The sequence below is a fragment of the Zootoca vivipara genome, chromosome 3 (genome assembly GCF_965207765.1).
Source record: "Zootoca vivipara chromosome 3, rZooViv2.hap1.1, whole genome shotgun sequence".
Taxonomy (NCBI): domain Eukaryota; kingdom Metazoa; phylum Chordata; class Lepidosauria; order Squamata; family Lacertidae; genus Zootoca; species Zootoca vivipara.
This window is the reverse complement of record NC_142586.1, coordinates 115,687,929-115,700,900: the sequence shown is the minus strand read 5'-3', so window position 1 is coordinate 115,700,900 and position 12,972 is coordinate 115,687,929. Positions and strand designations below refer to the sequence as shown.

General features: G+C 47.6%; 2 protein-coding genes across 13 annotated transcripts in view; one reads left to right on the top strand and one right to left on the bottom strand.

Moving 5' to 3' along the window:
- Positions 1 to 346, bottom strand: part of INTS9 (integrator complex subunit 9) — a 61,661-nt gene extending 61,315 nt beyond the window's left edge. Inside the window, exon 1 of one of the 2 annotated variants that reach the window (XM_035110854.3) lies at positions 100 to 346. In XM_035110854.3, coding sequence (XP_034966745.3) covers positions 100 to 108 — 9 coding nt within the window. In that variant the 5' untranslated portion in view covers positions 109 to 346. Of the gene's footprint in view, positions 1 to 24 lie in introns of both variants that reach the window. The other variant, XM_035110856.3, reaches the window with a different exon arrangement.
- A 104-nt stretch (positions 347 to 450) lies between these two features.
- HMBOX1 (homeobox containing 1) overlaps positions 451 to 12,972 on the top strand; it is a 113,817-nt gene continuing 101,295 nt past the window's right edge. For 5 of the 11 annotated variants that reach the window (XM_088666949.1, XM_088666948.1, XM_088666947.1 and 2 more), the window contains exon 1: positions 682 to 821. The gene's annotated coding sequence lies outside the window, so the exon portion shown is untranslated. Of the gene's footprint in view, positions 822 to 12,972 lie in introns of all 11 variants that reach the window. The other 6 variants (XM_088666946.1, XM_088666943.1, XM_088666950.1 and 3 more) reach the window with 4 other exon arrangements.

The window sequence follows — 12,972 nt, the reverse complement described above, 5'->3', positions numbered from 1 at the left end:
ACCCTAAAGGGAGCCAAGGTCTACCTTGCAGGGTTGCAGGGCGTGTGTGTGTCCCCCTCATGCCGGTCCCCCGCCTCCCAACCAGCCACCCCAACTCACCAGCTTCATGCTTCACCCGGCTGTTATTTGCTGAGGACCGTCCCCTTTCCCGGCCTAGGCCTCTTCTCCCCCTCAAAGCACGCTGGGATATGTAGTCTCTCCGTGGTGCCCTCCTCATCCCCGTCCCCGAATGAAGTCATGGGCAGCCGGCCGAAGAGCATGCCGGGAACCGTAGTCCCCTCTTGGCTGCGTCTCACCCCGACGCCAACCTGATCATCGCTCTCCCGTCTCCTGCCGCCCCATTGGCGCGGCGGCGGCGCGCGCGGGGGCCGCCGGGAGTCGTAGTCCCATCCCTCCCGGCCGGCGCCGGCCCCCTTGGGAAAGGAGGACTACAAATCCCAGGGCCTCCCCGCGGCGGCAGGTGGGAGCTTGGATGTTGATATCAACATGGCGCTTGTCAGACAGACAAAGGCAGCCAGTCTGGTCTGATTGAGCTCAGAGGGGAGCAGGGAGGAGTGGGAGGGTTTTTTCCCCCTTCCCTTCCTTGGGGGGCGCCAGGGGAAGCTAGGGCTGGGGGCTTGCAGGGCTTTGCACACACCCCTGGGCACACTGCCCCCCCTCATTGTATTGTTGCAGACCCCCCCTGCAAGGAAAAGGGGGAGAAACCCCCCCACCAAACCAACCTCTTTCCTTTTCTATATTTTGGGAGCCACCCCCCTCCATACCCCACAACTCCTGCTGTTCAATGGTCAAGTGGAGAAGGAAGAGAGCAGGACCCAAAGGTGAGTTGTCCTTTTGGCAGGGAAGGGCATGATCTGGGGTGGTGAGTTGGGGGGTGGGGGTGGAAGTGATATTGCAAAAGGGGAGAGGAAAGCGGGACATGACTTCCACTACCTCTTCCTCTCTTCCCCCCCTCACCTCTTTTTGGGGGGTTCTGGTGGGAGGAATTCATTGCAACCTTTGGGAGTTTGGAGGGGGGTGGGAGGGAGGTGGCAAAAAGTGGCTCTTTTAAAAAATGCACCCTAAGTAACTTTTGTGGGGTATGAGAATTTTTAAGAGTCAATGGAAGGAGGGGGAATGTTTTTCCTTCTGAGTTTCGTGTGTGGCGGTGAAGTCTTTTGCAAATACCTTTTTTTTAAAGGGGGGGTTATTTCTTATTTTTTTTAATTTTGGGTGGGGAAGTTTTTAAAAACCCAATGAATATGGGTGTGCCATCCTTTCCCATTGAAAGGTCTGGTTTGGGGGCAAAAAGAGGTGGGGATGAAATGCCTGGTTGGGTGCTTGCTCATGATCACTTATCACTGGTTCGTAGTTGCCTCTTATCTCACTTTAGCCATCCTTTTGGGAAGCAGGCAAAGTGAAATGAAAGGTTGCATTTGCCTGAAAATCGTCTTGATGTGCTCATATGTCTTGAGTGGTTTTCGTGCTCCTGAACTGGGTTGAGAGACGGTTGTCGGTGATGCCGATCATGTTTATTCTGGATTAATTACTTGAAAGGGAAGATGTGGTGTTGTCTGGATTTTAGTTTGCATTTTCCCATCCCAAGCATCTGAAAACCTTAGGCTTAACAGAGAGCCCTGATAATCTTTGCATTGAATTAGCCAGGCAAAGCCACACCAGTCTGACATGATTGTTTCCTAACAAATGTGTTCTTGCTTAGGTCAAGGTGGTGATCCCTCAGGGCATGAGAAAAGTCAAAGAGGGATGCTTCTCTCTCCTTCAGTGCAAACCACATGAACAAAAAAAATCCTGTTTTGCATGATGTGTGGGATTTGAATGACTTGTGTGTGGTGATGGCAGGATGGTTTCTGCTTGCTACTTTACGGCTAGGGTTTGCTGGGATCTTAGGAGCCAGACCAATGACAAATTATTTTTTGATGATCTTGCAGGGCAGCTGTCTTTATCTTGATGGTCCTGGTACTTTTCAGAGTGCCTGAAATGGGGAATTATTATTATTAATATTTTAAGAAATGAAAATAAGGATATGAGGTTGGGAGGTGGGGTTTCATGTCTGCCAAGTCTTGCTGGGGAATTGGGCTCAGTACCGGCTGGGGCAACTGATGCTCTGCTTATGGGCAGCTTTAGCTACAGCTGCATTAATCTCAAACTTTCCTATTCCTCTTGCCTTGAGTGCACTTAAATGAGCTGAAATGTTTTGACCTCACTGAGTTGTGGACTGGACTGTGCAGGAAGCAGGGAAGTTTTTCGACACACAGAGCTTGTGCTGAAGAAGCTGTTCTATAATTTTTTTCTTTTTGGCATGATGAGAATGTCAGTATGCAAAATGTGCACAGGTTGAAAAGGGAGAAGGTGCTTCTTAAGGTTGCTGATGGGTCTGTGTCAGGATACCTGAGACACCAAGGCTAAAAGATCCTCCTCAAAGAAGAGAGGATGACAAGCAGAAGGTGTGAACTGTTGCTGCATCCAGACCTTTAGAGGGAGGGGTTGGGCATATTGGCTTGGTACAGGAGAAATGAATGCCTTAGTCTTAAGGAAACCAAGGCAATTTGTATGGCACTTGGATGTCATAAGATTTTCGTCCCTTTTACTCACATAATATTGCTGATTCAGACCTTGTTTGGAACGTGGGTAAAGGCTGCTTTCTGCGCTATGCGCACCTCAGATGTTTCTGGGGCTGGTCTCCAGCACCTAAAATCTGATGCAAGCGCCTAGGAGTTTTGAAAGTTTTCCTTCCCCACCTCTCAGAAAGTTAAGTGCCTCCAAATCCAGTGGGACGGATTTCACGATGCATCCTTCCAAGATGTGTGAGGATAATGTAAATGAACCATTGAGATTAAGCCCCATGGAAGTCAGTAGGATTTACGTCTGCGTATGCTTGGTTAAGATTGCACTGTTCGCCATGAGATCATTAGCAGTGCAGCTCTATTCATGTTTACTTAGAAGTCAGGTCCTTTGAGTTAGTTCATTGGGGGGGGGTGTTATTCCTAGATAGGCTACAGCCCTATACACACCAGTCTTGGACGGAACACCAATTCCTACTCTCAACCTTTTTTTCACCTGCACCCTAGGGATAGCAACACTGATCCACCTTACAGGGTTGTTTGTAAGGGTTACTAAGGGAGAAAATGGGGAGCTCTTTGAACACCCAAAAGCATTATTCTAGTGCTAAGCTGTAGTATTTCTATTTTCTAGACTTGCATCCTATCTGTAAAATAGGAAGGTGGGTGAGAAAGTGAGGCCTTGATGCTCTTATCTCCATGGGTAATCTGAATAAGTATTATTATTTTTAAATCCTCTTGTGTGCCTTGGCAGGAGGAAAATATAAAGGAGGGGCTGCCTTGAAAACTGCTCGTTCTTTTTTCATTGAAGCATCACCTGTTATGCCCAAATAGGACCAGACTTTCCTGATGGGGTTTAAAAGGCTCATCCTGTGGGAAGTGAGCTTTTTCTACTTCTGTTTGGGCAGCTGTCTTTTGGCTGTGTAAGTACGGTAAGAGAGACTGAGGTTAAAAGATGAGAGGGTGGGAGACTGGAGAAAGGTGTGACTCTCAACCTAATGAAGAGAAATCATGTTTTGAATTAGCCAGGAAGCACAGAATGAATTCAGACAAAGAGGCAGCATTTCTGGTTGAGTGTTCAGAACCGGATTGGTGATGTTTTGCTCTATGCCTCTGACTGACATTGCATTAGACCATTGGATTACCAAACCTGCCATCATAATGTATTTATTTAGAGTGGTGTTTGGTTTTTTTTTTAAATATAATATCCCTCTTCAGTCAGAAAGAGTGCCTTACAAGTGTTAGCAATACGGCAGTCCCAGCACTTGGGCTTGCCATCTAAAAGAAGTAGCAGAAAAAAGAAAAGGCACTGGGAGGAGTATACTGGCTGCTCTGACGGGCAGCTGCTCTCCAGGGTCTTGGGCAAAGATCTTCCTTAGTGACTGCATTGCAGGGGGGTTGGGCTAGATGACACTTGGCGGTCCCTTCCAGCTCTACAGTTCTATGATTCTGTGACTGCTACCAGGGATCCCCGTTAGATTGCACCTGTGACTTCTGGCAGGCAAAGCATGTGCTCGACTGACGTTTACAAGGATTGCAGCAGCCCAACCTTGGTCATATTCCCCGGTGCCACAAATGAATGGCCAAGGCTTGCTGTGGGCTTCTAGTGGCTGGTTTGCTGCTGAAAGTCAGCTGCTGTTTGGATAACAAGTTAGCTGTGAACTGAAGTCACCCCCTCTCCAAAAAAGAGAGAGAGAGGAAGCCTAGTTAATGTCTGGCAGCGTTTCCCTGACCTTGGGAGTTGTACCTAAACGCCATTGTTTTCCAAGCTGCTTTCCAGCTTTCTATTTTCTTAGTGCTTTCTGGAAGGATAAAAATATTTGCCGTGCATTTGAAGCTGATGGGTAAACCCCAGCTAGCTAAAGCAGAGTTTTGCAGATTGCAATGGTATAAATCTCTCTTGGCTGCTGCTGTCGTCGCTTGTATGCTGTGCTTGGAATAAAACGCTGGCTTTTCTGAAAGCCTGTACCTTTCCCTTTCCTTTCTTTTGGTTATTGTGGAGTCTGCTCCATTTCCACAGGGCCTGAGCTCACTTCCTGAGTTGAGGGCAGCCTGGGACAGGACAGGGCGATCGAGATGAATCGCTTCCACCCCTGTGGAAGATCTGAGGGACTCTTAACCATGAGTTCATCTTTGACTGTGAGCTCAGGCTTCACAGGATGAAGAAACAGGTTTTTGGCTGCACCATGCATCCCCAGAAACAATCATGGGAACTGTGGTTCCTTAGTGCTGCTGGGAGTTGCAGCTCTGCGAAGGGGTTCCCAGGATTCTTTGGGAGAAGTCATGTGCTTTAAATGTATTGGTTTGTGTGCACTTAGTTACCTCTCTTCCATTGTCTTCCAAACGCTCTTTTTCTTTGAACCGCTTTAAGCCCCCTCTCCAGGCCTTGCCATAGGTGAAAGGAAGTCACTAAGTACATACGGCCTCATTTGCTAACATTCATCCCTTGTTAGCCTTCCCTCTCCTGCCCCCTCCACTTCCTCATTTGTTCCCCTGCTGGTGTCAAACTGTAGGTTTGTAAGCTCCTTGGGGCAGAGGCTTCTCGTAGTCCCGTTTATGTTAAAAAATGCATTGTACGGATGGGGCTGTGTGTATAAAAGAATACGTTGTGTTTCCAATCTGCTGACCTCATCCTAAAGAACACATGAATCCTGCTGGATCAGACCAAAAAGTACATGCAATCTGTGAAATGCTAACAGATACACAGTGCATTGAATGTGGTTTTTAAGCTCGTTGAACATGACTAGTCTACGCATACTACTGTTCTTCCCACACAGCAGGAGAAGGTAGACTGGGATCTACTGGCAAATCTTTTGTTAGGGTTACTGGCCCCCACTAAGGGCAGTGACAACAAAAGTATCTTATGGGAAGACCACTAGCCAGGAGGAGTGGGCATTTGATACTCTGAGGCTGGAAACAAATCCTTAGGCTCGGAATGTGCTCAGAGGCACCCTTTTCTTTAACTCTACCTGCACGTCATTCGCACCTGATTCTGGTTGGCGGGTCTTGGTTTTCTAATAAGAATCACAGTAGGTTACGCAAGCCGGAATCTTGCCCACCCCCCTGTTGCATAGCACCCACTGCCCAGCTGTTAAAAACCTCCTATTTGGGAAACCTCCTCTCCTGTTGCTTTTCAATAACTGTAGGGGGGATGACAGGCATTGAGCAGGTCTGCTCAGGTTGTGGACATCTGTGCCTGGACCCTTCAGACCATGCGGGCATGTACTAGAGCAGGGGTCGGCAAGGTTCATTCCAGCGGAGATCCCTCCGTGGGCTGGATTGCGCGCGAGTGTGACTGCGTGCGTCTGCGATTTCTGGCATCTGCGTCTGCGCAGACATGATTTCCGGTGCTATGGAAGCTAGTCCCTGCACCGTGCTGCGCCGGTTTAGCACAGTGCAGGGACAAGAGATCTCTTAATGCTCACAGGTAGAATTAAGTTGAAAGAGCAATAAATGAGCAGGCGGCTGTGTCCCCCGATTTCCATGGCACTTTCCCTCTAGTAAGTGTGCCTGGGGTGGCATTGTTGCAGCGTGATTCCATGCATGTCTGGAGAGGACAACATCCCAGCTCTGTGGATGTATCCTCAAGATAACTAACTCGGTAATAAAACTACCCCTCTTGCACTTTTTAACTTACTTGCTTCGCAGGCTCAAAACTCACTTGCTCCTTGCGTCCCTGTTTGTAGATGATTTCCCCCCCAATCCATTTTTTACGGCCAGTGCGAGTCCAGGAGATGACCTCATCGCTTCAGGCTAATGAATGCTGAACAGAAGGGCGTTTTAAAACATTTTTTTTTTCTGGGTGCAAGCAATGTCAGATCCCATACTTGTGATCTGGAGCTGGGTACTGTTTTTTTATTATTATTAAATGTTTTAGGGAAGAGGTGGCTGTTTAACAAGGGCAGTGTTGATCCTGGATTTGGGATGGGCGTAAGGGGCTGGTCCTGTTGCTGCCCTTGAAGCTGACCCAGAAACTCCAGCGGGTGCAGAATGCTGCAGCGAGACTCCTTGCGGGGTCTTTGCCGCGGGATCACATTCATCCAGCGCTATACCAGTTGCACTGGCTCCTGGTGGAGTACAGGACCAAGTTTAAGGTGCTGGTTTTAACCTTTAAAGCCCTATACGGCCTAGGACCCTCATAGCTATGGGACCGCCTCTCCTGGTACGCCCCACGGAGGACCTTACGATCTGCAAATAATAACACCTTGGAGATCCCAGGCCTTAGGCTAACCTCAACCAGGGCCAGGGCCTTTTCGGCCTTGGCCCTGGCCTGGTGGAACTCTCTGCCACAAGAGATCAGGTCCCTGCAGGATTTGACATCTTTCCGCAGTGCCTGCAAGACGGAATTGTTCCGCCAGGCCTTTGGTCAGGGCTCAGCCTGGCTCCCCTTCTCATTTTGTATAAGAACTAGTATGAAAGAGGCCTCCCAGCATTCTCACAGGCCCATATGAGATCAGCGTAAACAGTTGGGCCTGATGAGCACTTAGTGTTCCCAACCCTAACCCTACGAAAAGCCATCTAATTAGATTTTAATTTGATTTTGACCTGTTTTTAGGAGGTAGTTTAATTATTGCTTGGTTTTATACCAATGTTAGCCGCCCTGAGCCTGACTTCGGCCGGGGAGGGCGGCATATAAATAAAAGTTTGTTTGTTTGTTTATAATGCTCAGGAAAGAATTCTGTCTACCTGTCCTGCAAAAGGTCCCAAGGTGGGTTCTTTGGGATGTCCTCTCTGCATATGGGTGATGCAGTGTTCAAGTTGTGAAAGAGGAGCCTCGGCTGGAGAGAGGAGGGAGAGAAACTGCTGGCTCATGGGCTCCCATCACCGTGGAAGGCTGGTCCCATGATAGGAGCAGCTCATTTCTGCAGTGCTTATCAGGTGCTGGGCTTGCGTGTGTTGCCGTTTCCTTCCTAAGGATCGGGAAGCTGGCCTTTATTTCTCCCAGGAGGGCAGAAATAAATCCGTCCGGAATGTCGCTAGCAACGCATCGGTGTTTTCGGGGCTGGCGGGCGGTGCTGGGAATGGTTTGGAAGTTGGGAGTCCTTAGTAGGGATGCCCGAGGAACCTGTTCGCTGCAAATCCCAGTATGAGTTGCATGTTTTGGAACACAGCTCACCCTTGGGATTTGGATTTCCTCTCCAGATTTCGCGGTGCAGCTATCGGCTCCAAGATAGGGGATTATAAACCGTTTTAGGGTAAAAGACGCTTAGAAATGCATACTTTGGGGGGGCGGAGCATCTTCAGTGCCTGCTCCACACTCCTCCCCCCCAAAAAAACTTATTCTTATTTAAAAGAGCTTTTGTAGCCCACTGAACACCTTTTTCCAAAAGCTCTCTTAAAATTATTTATTGTTTGTTTGCTTGCTTTGCTTCCGGTGCATTGCAATACCCTGCCCCCTTCACAACTTTGATGAGTTATTGGCAGCTATGATTCATCCCTGTCATGCAAGGCAGACGGTATGTGCATGTTCCTAAAAGGTCGTCTCACCCCTTATGCACCTAATCGATCAGCCGAGAGCCTCCTGCGATGCCATCTTACCCGGAAGTCCATTGCACACAATGTAGGAGCCAAGCCTTGAGTGTTTGGAATTCCCTCTCCTTGGATATTAGGCAGGCTCTGTCTCAGCCGTCTTTTAAGGCACCTTGTCAAAGACCTCCCTCTTCCAACAAGCTTTTTAAGCTGAGCTCTTTCCTGGTGTGCATCCACACTGGAACTGTGCTGAAAATGTTTTAATTCCTTAATCGTTAGCCTGTTCATCGCCCTGGGCTGAATATATTGGCTTACAATATTTTGTATGCTCAACTTCTGTGGAGTGACAATCAATATTGCAAGTTTCCCCTCCCAAAATTGTAAAACCCAACAGCAGCCACAAACGCCAATCATGGAATCCAGCATTTCCCATTTTCCTGCTGAACATGAGCTGCCACATGACCTGGAAGCTGTCTGCAGACAAACACCGGCTCCCTCGGCCTATAGAGCGAGATGAACGCCGCAACCCCAGAGTCCACAACTGGACCTAACAGTCAGGGGTACCTTTACCTTTAACTTTACAGTGGTGCCTCGCAAGACGAATTTAATTCGTTCCGCGGGTCAATTCGTTTTGCGAAAAATTCGTCTTGCGAATCGCGGTTTCCCATAGGAATGCATTGAAATTTCTTTTTTTTTTTTGCCCATAGGAACTCATTAATTAAATTTCAATGCATTCCTATGTGAAACCGCAATTCGCAAGATGAATTTTTCGCAAAACCAATTCGTCTTGCGAGTCACCATCAGATCGCAAGACGCATTCGTCTTGCGAAAAATTCATCTTGCAGGGCATTCGTCTTGCGAGGTACCACTGTACCTTTATCAGACACCTTTCCCAACACCTCTTAAGTACCCATCAGCCAAAGAACAATAAAAATCTTTACACATCCTTGCCCTCAGGACTTGTCCGGAGATGGGCTTTCAGAGCACCTGACTTGTTAAACTGCCTCTGCGGATGTCTAGTGTTGCCCCCCCCCCCCGTCACTCCCTGGGTGGGGGGCTGTGTTGGGGAAATATGGCGGGATGCCCTGTTCCTGCTGCCTACGTGACTTCCTGCTTCTTGGTTCATGGAGGGAGGTGGAGCCCAAATTCACCTTTTTTAAAGGGTTAAAATGGAGAGTTAGAATCATAGAATCATAGAGTTGGAAGAGACCACAAGGGCCATCCAGTCCAACCCCCTGCCAAGCAGGAAACACCATCAAAGCATTCTGGACATATGGCTGTCAAGCCTCTGCTTAAAGACCTCCAAAGAAGGATACTCCACCACACTCCTTGGTAGCAAATTCCACTGCCGAACAGTTCTTACTGTCAGGAAGTTCTTCCTAATGTTTAGGTGGAATCTTCTTTCTTGAAGTTTGAATCCATTGCTCCGTGTCCGCTTCTCTGGAGCAGCAGAAAACAATCTTTCTTAAGATTGTTTAAAGTATGGATTTTCTACGAATTTATAAAGCTAGGTATCTTCCCTGAGCTGTCAAGTTGAAAGGATACATTCAGGTATAATATTTGTAACATTGAAACAACTTTAAAGATGCGTCGTTGTCGCCCCCCCCTCCCGTCATTTCCATAACAAGTCCTTCCAGGAGATGCTGCTGGGGCTTGAAGCTGGGACCTTCTGCATGCCAAGCAGGTGTTCAGCTGCTGAGCTATGGCCAAAATAAGCAGGTGTGTTTGGTCTGTCTGTCTGTCTGTCTGTCTGTCTGTCTGTCTGTCTGTCTGTCTGTCTCTCTTTCTCCATTCACAATCCTGCCTGGAATCGCAGGCGGTTTTTCTTCCTCCTCCCATCACTGCCAGATCACGCTGGGACAGAGTTCTTTAGCAGCAGGCAGGAAACTTTCTATTAATTGGGAATCTCCTTGGCCGGCTCAGGCATTTGCGTGTTGGAAGTTGGCAAGGATGCGTTTCGAGGAGGAGAGAACAAGTTCATACAACGGGGTCAGTTCTCTCGATAATTTTTGGAGCCGCGCTTCCTCCCTGTCGGAAGACTTATCTGAGATGAAGTGCTTCAAACAAGGACCAGGAAAATGCCCAGAGGGCTGGGGGGGGAAGTGGGGGAGACTGTTAATTGCATTTGGGGGGGCAGCAACAAAAGACTGTTTAGCAGCACCACGGTTTCGGCAGACTAAAGTAAAACTCCCCTCCAAAGTGAATGGGAGCAATTGCGTTCCTAACAAACCTAATAAGGGATTTTTGTTTGGGAATGACAAGATCCTGGCTTTCTCAGACTTCGAGAAATGGGTTTAGTGGGTGAAATTTTCCACTTCCCATACCGGAAGATACCCCATAGCGATGTGAATAAAGTTTGGAGCTTTCCAGGGGTTTTAAATAAAGTCACTGTCCTTGCAGAGAACGTCTTAATGAATAAAGCAGTACAGTATAACAGATTCAGGGAGAAACGATGGGGGTCGGAGCTTGGAAAAAAACAGTATACTTGCCTCTCTCTTTTTTTGGCCAACAAATATTTCTGCATAAGATTCCTGGGTGGCTGCCAAGGGCAAAGGGCTGTGTAAAAAGCAGAATCGCAGCAAGGTCTGCTGTTGCCTGTGGGCAGCCTTGATGGGCTGAAAGCCAGGGGTCCCTTGTCTACCAGATCAGTAGCAGATGATGATGGGGGCTCAAGACCACGGCAGCTTAGCAGCCTAATTGAAAGTCTCCCGGGCAACTTTTTGAACAGCAGCGGGTTGATAAAATAGGGGAGGAGGTGATTCTGTAGAAGCTCCCTCGGAAAGCGCAACAGGAAAGGAATCCTGGTTTTTTAAAAAATATATTATGCTACCACTGTTTCTATTTATCTACAAAGGATACAGTGTTAGAAACTCAGATATATAAGCCAAGTGGTACCTTAAACCTAGATTACCCAGGTAAGGGACCCAGGTGGCGCTGTGGTTAAACCACTGAGCCTAGGGCTTGCTGATCAGAAGGTCGGCGGTTCGAATTCCTGTGACGGGGTGAGCTCCCGTTGCTTGGTCCCAGCTCCTGCCAACCTAGCAGTTTGAAAGCACGTCAAAAATGCAAGTAGATAAATAGGAACCGCTACAGTGGGAAGGTAAACGGCGTTTCCATGTGCTGCTCTGGTTTGCCAGAAGCGGCTTTGTCATGCTGGCCACATGACCTGGAAGCTGTACGCCGGCTCCCTTGGCCAATAATGCGAGATGAGCGCGCAACCCCAGAGTCGGTCACGACTGGACCTAATGGTCAGGGGTCCCTTTACCTTTACCTTAAACCTAGATTACGCTCGCTACAACATAATGTCTAGGTGCCAGTTTTTTGTTTTTGCTTAGGACAAAATATTATTATTATTAATTATTGCATCTCAAAGTGGTTTACAACACATTAAAGTATCAAATGAAACAATCCAGGAAAAAAATATTCAAGCTTCAAGGAAAGTACAGTATTTCAAATCCTTCTCTAAGGAACATTTTGCTTTCCCCCTGCTTATTTATCTACTTACTTTATACAGCTTCCCCATACCTGTAGCAGAAGTACCGGTACTGTAAGAAGGCAGGGTGGTGCAGTGGTTAGGATGTCAGAGACTAGGACCTGGGAGATCAGGGTTCAAATCCCCACTCAGCTGTGAAGCTCGCTGGGTGACCTTGGAGTCAGTCGCAACAGCCTCTTCACCTCCCTTGCAGGGTCGTTGTAGGGAAGTCATTGATATCTTAAGGATGTAAAGTGAGTATTTTAAAATGTGAAACAGAAAGTCTAATAAAAAATTATATTCAGAGTTTGGGAAACCCTGCTGTCACGGTGGCTTCAGTTTGGTTTCAGTTTGGCTTGTTTACACATGGAGCAGAGTTTGTCCTAAACCATAGTTTCTAAGTAACAAACCAGCCCTACTGTTGGGGAAGTGGGGCAAGGTATCTCAATATCCTGGGACAATGCTTCCAGCTGAGAGGTAACTGTTTCATCGCACGGCTAGTTGGATTGAGCGAAGCCCTGCGAAGAGAACGGAAGGCCCTAGTCGCATCTGATCTTCCTCCTCAACCATCTTCCTTTGTTTAGAGCACGGCTTCCTAATTTAATACCATCCCAAAATAGTTTTCCTGCGAGCGAGACATGGGTGGCTGTTCTCTCCCCTACCCCCGCCACTGTTTGTGGTGTGAGAAGCTTTTTTGATTAAACACCGAAGGGGGAAAGATGGGAGAGTGTTCGCAAATAGATGCAATTTAAGTTTAAGATTAGCACATAAAACATTAGGGCTCTTTCCTCCTCTGTTACACAGCCATCCGGTCTTCAGGAGTGGGAAATCGTTCCTCTACTAGTTGGCCGACTGAAAATCTCACCGTGTAACTGTGAAATGCACACTTTTATTTTTATCCTGTGCCTGCGTTTTTTGTTTTATATATATATATTTTAAAAACCCACTGCACTTGCTAATGTGAAATTCTAGGTTCTGAGTTAACTCTGTTTTCTCTCAGATGTAGTTCTTCCTCGCGTGGGCCCTATTCATTTGCCGGCTCTGTTCACTGCATGAGAACAAGGCATCCTATAAATCTCATTTTTTGAAAAAACAACAACAACAAAGCAAGATTCTAGTCCTTATTGTGGCACAAAACAGCTTGGATGTATGTGGGTAGTTTATGGTGAAGGCTTGGAGTAAAACGTGAACATTTTCTGGTGAAGGGATGGAAGGTGCCTGGGGCACATAGAATCATAGAAGAGTAGAGTTGGGAAGGGACCCTGAGGGTCATCTAGTCCAACCCCCCTGGGGTGTGTACAGTGGCCAGGTATAACACCTTTTTAATGGGAGTTGCACTGTCTGTCAGTCTACTACTAGGCTGACCCGCTGCACTGCAGGAATCCCTGCTATAGGATCCCTGACAAATGGCCATCCAACCTCTGTTTAAAAACGTACAATGAAATCGGTGGCATACTTTGTATTGCAGTAAAA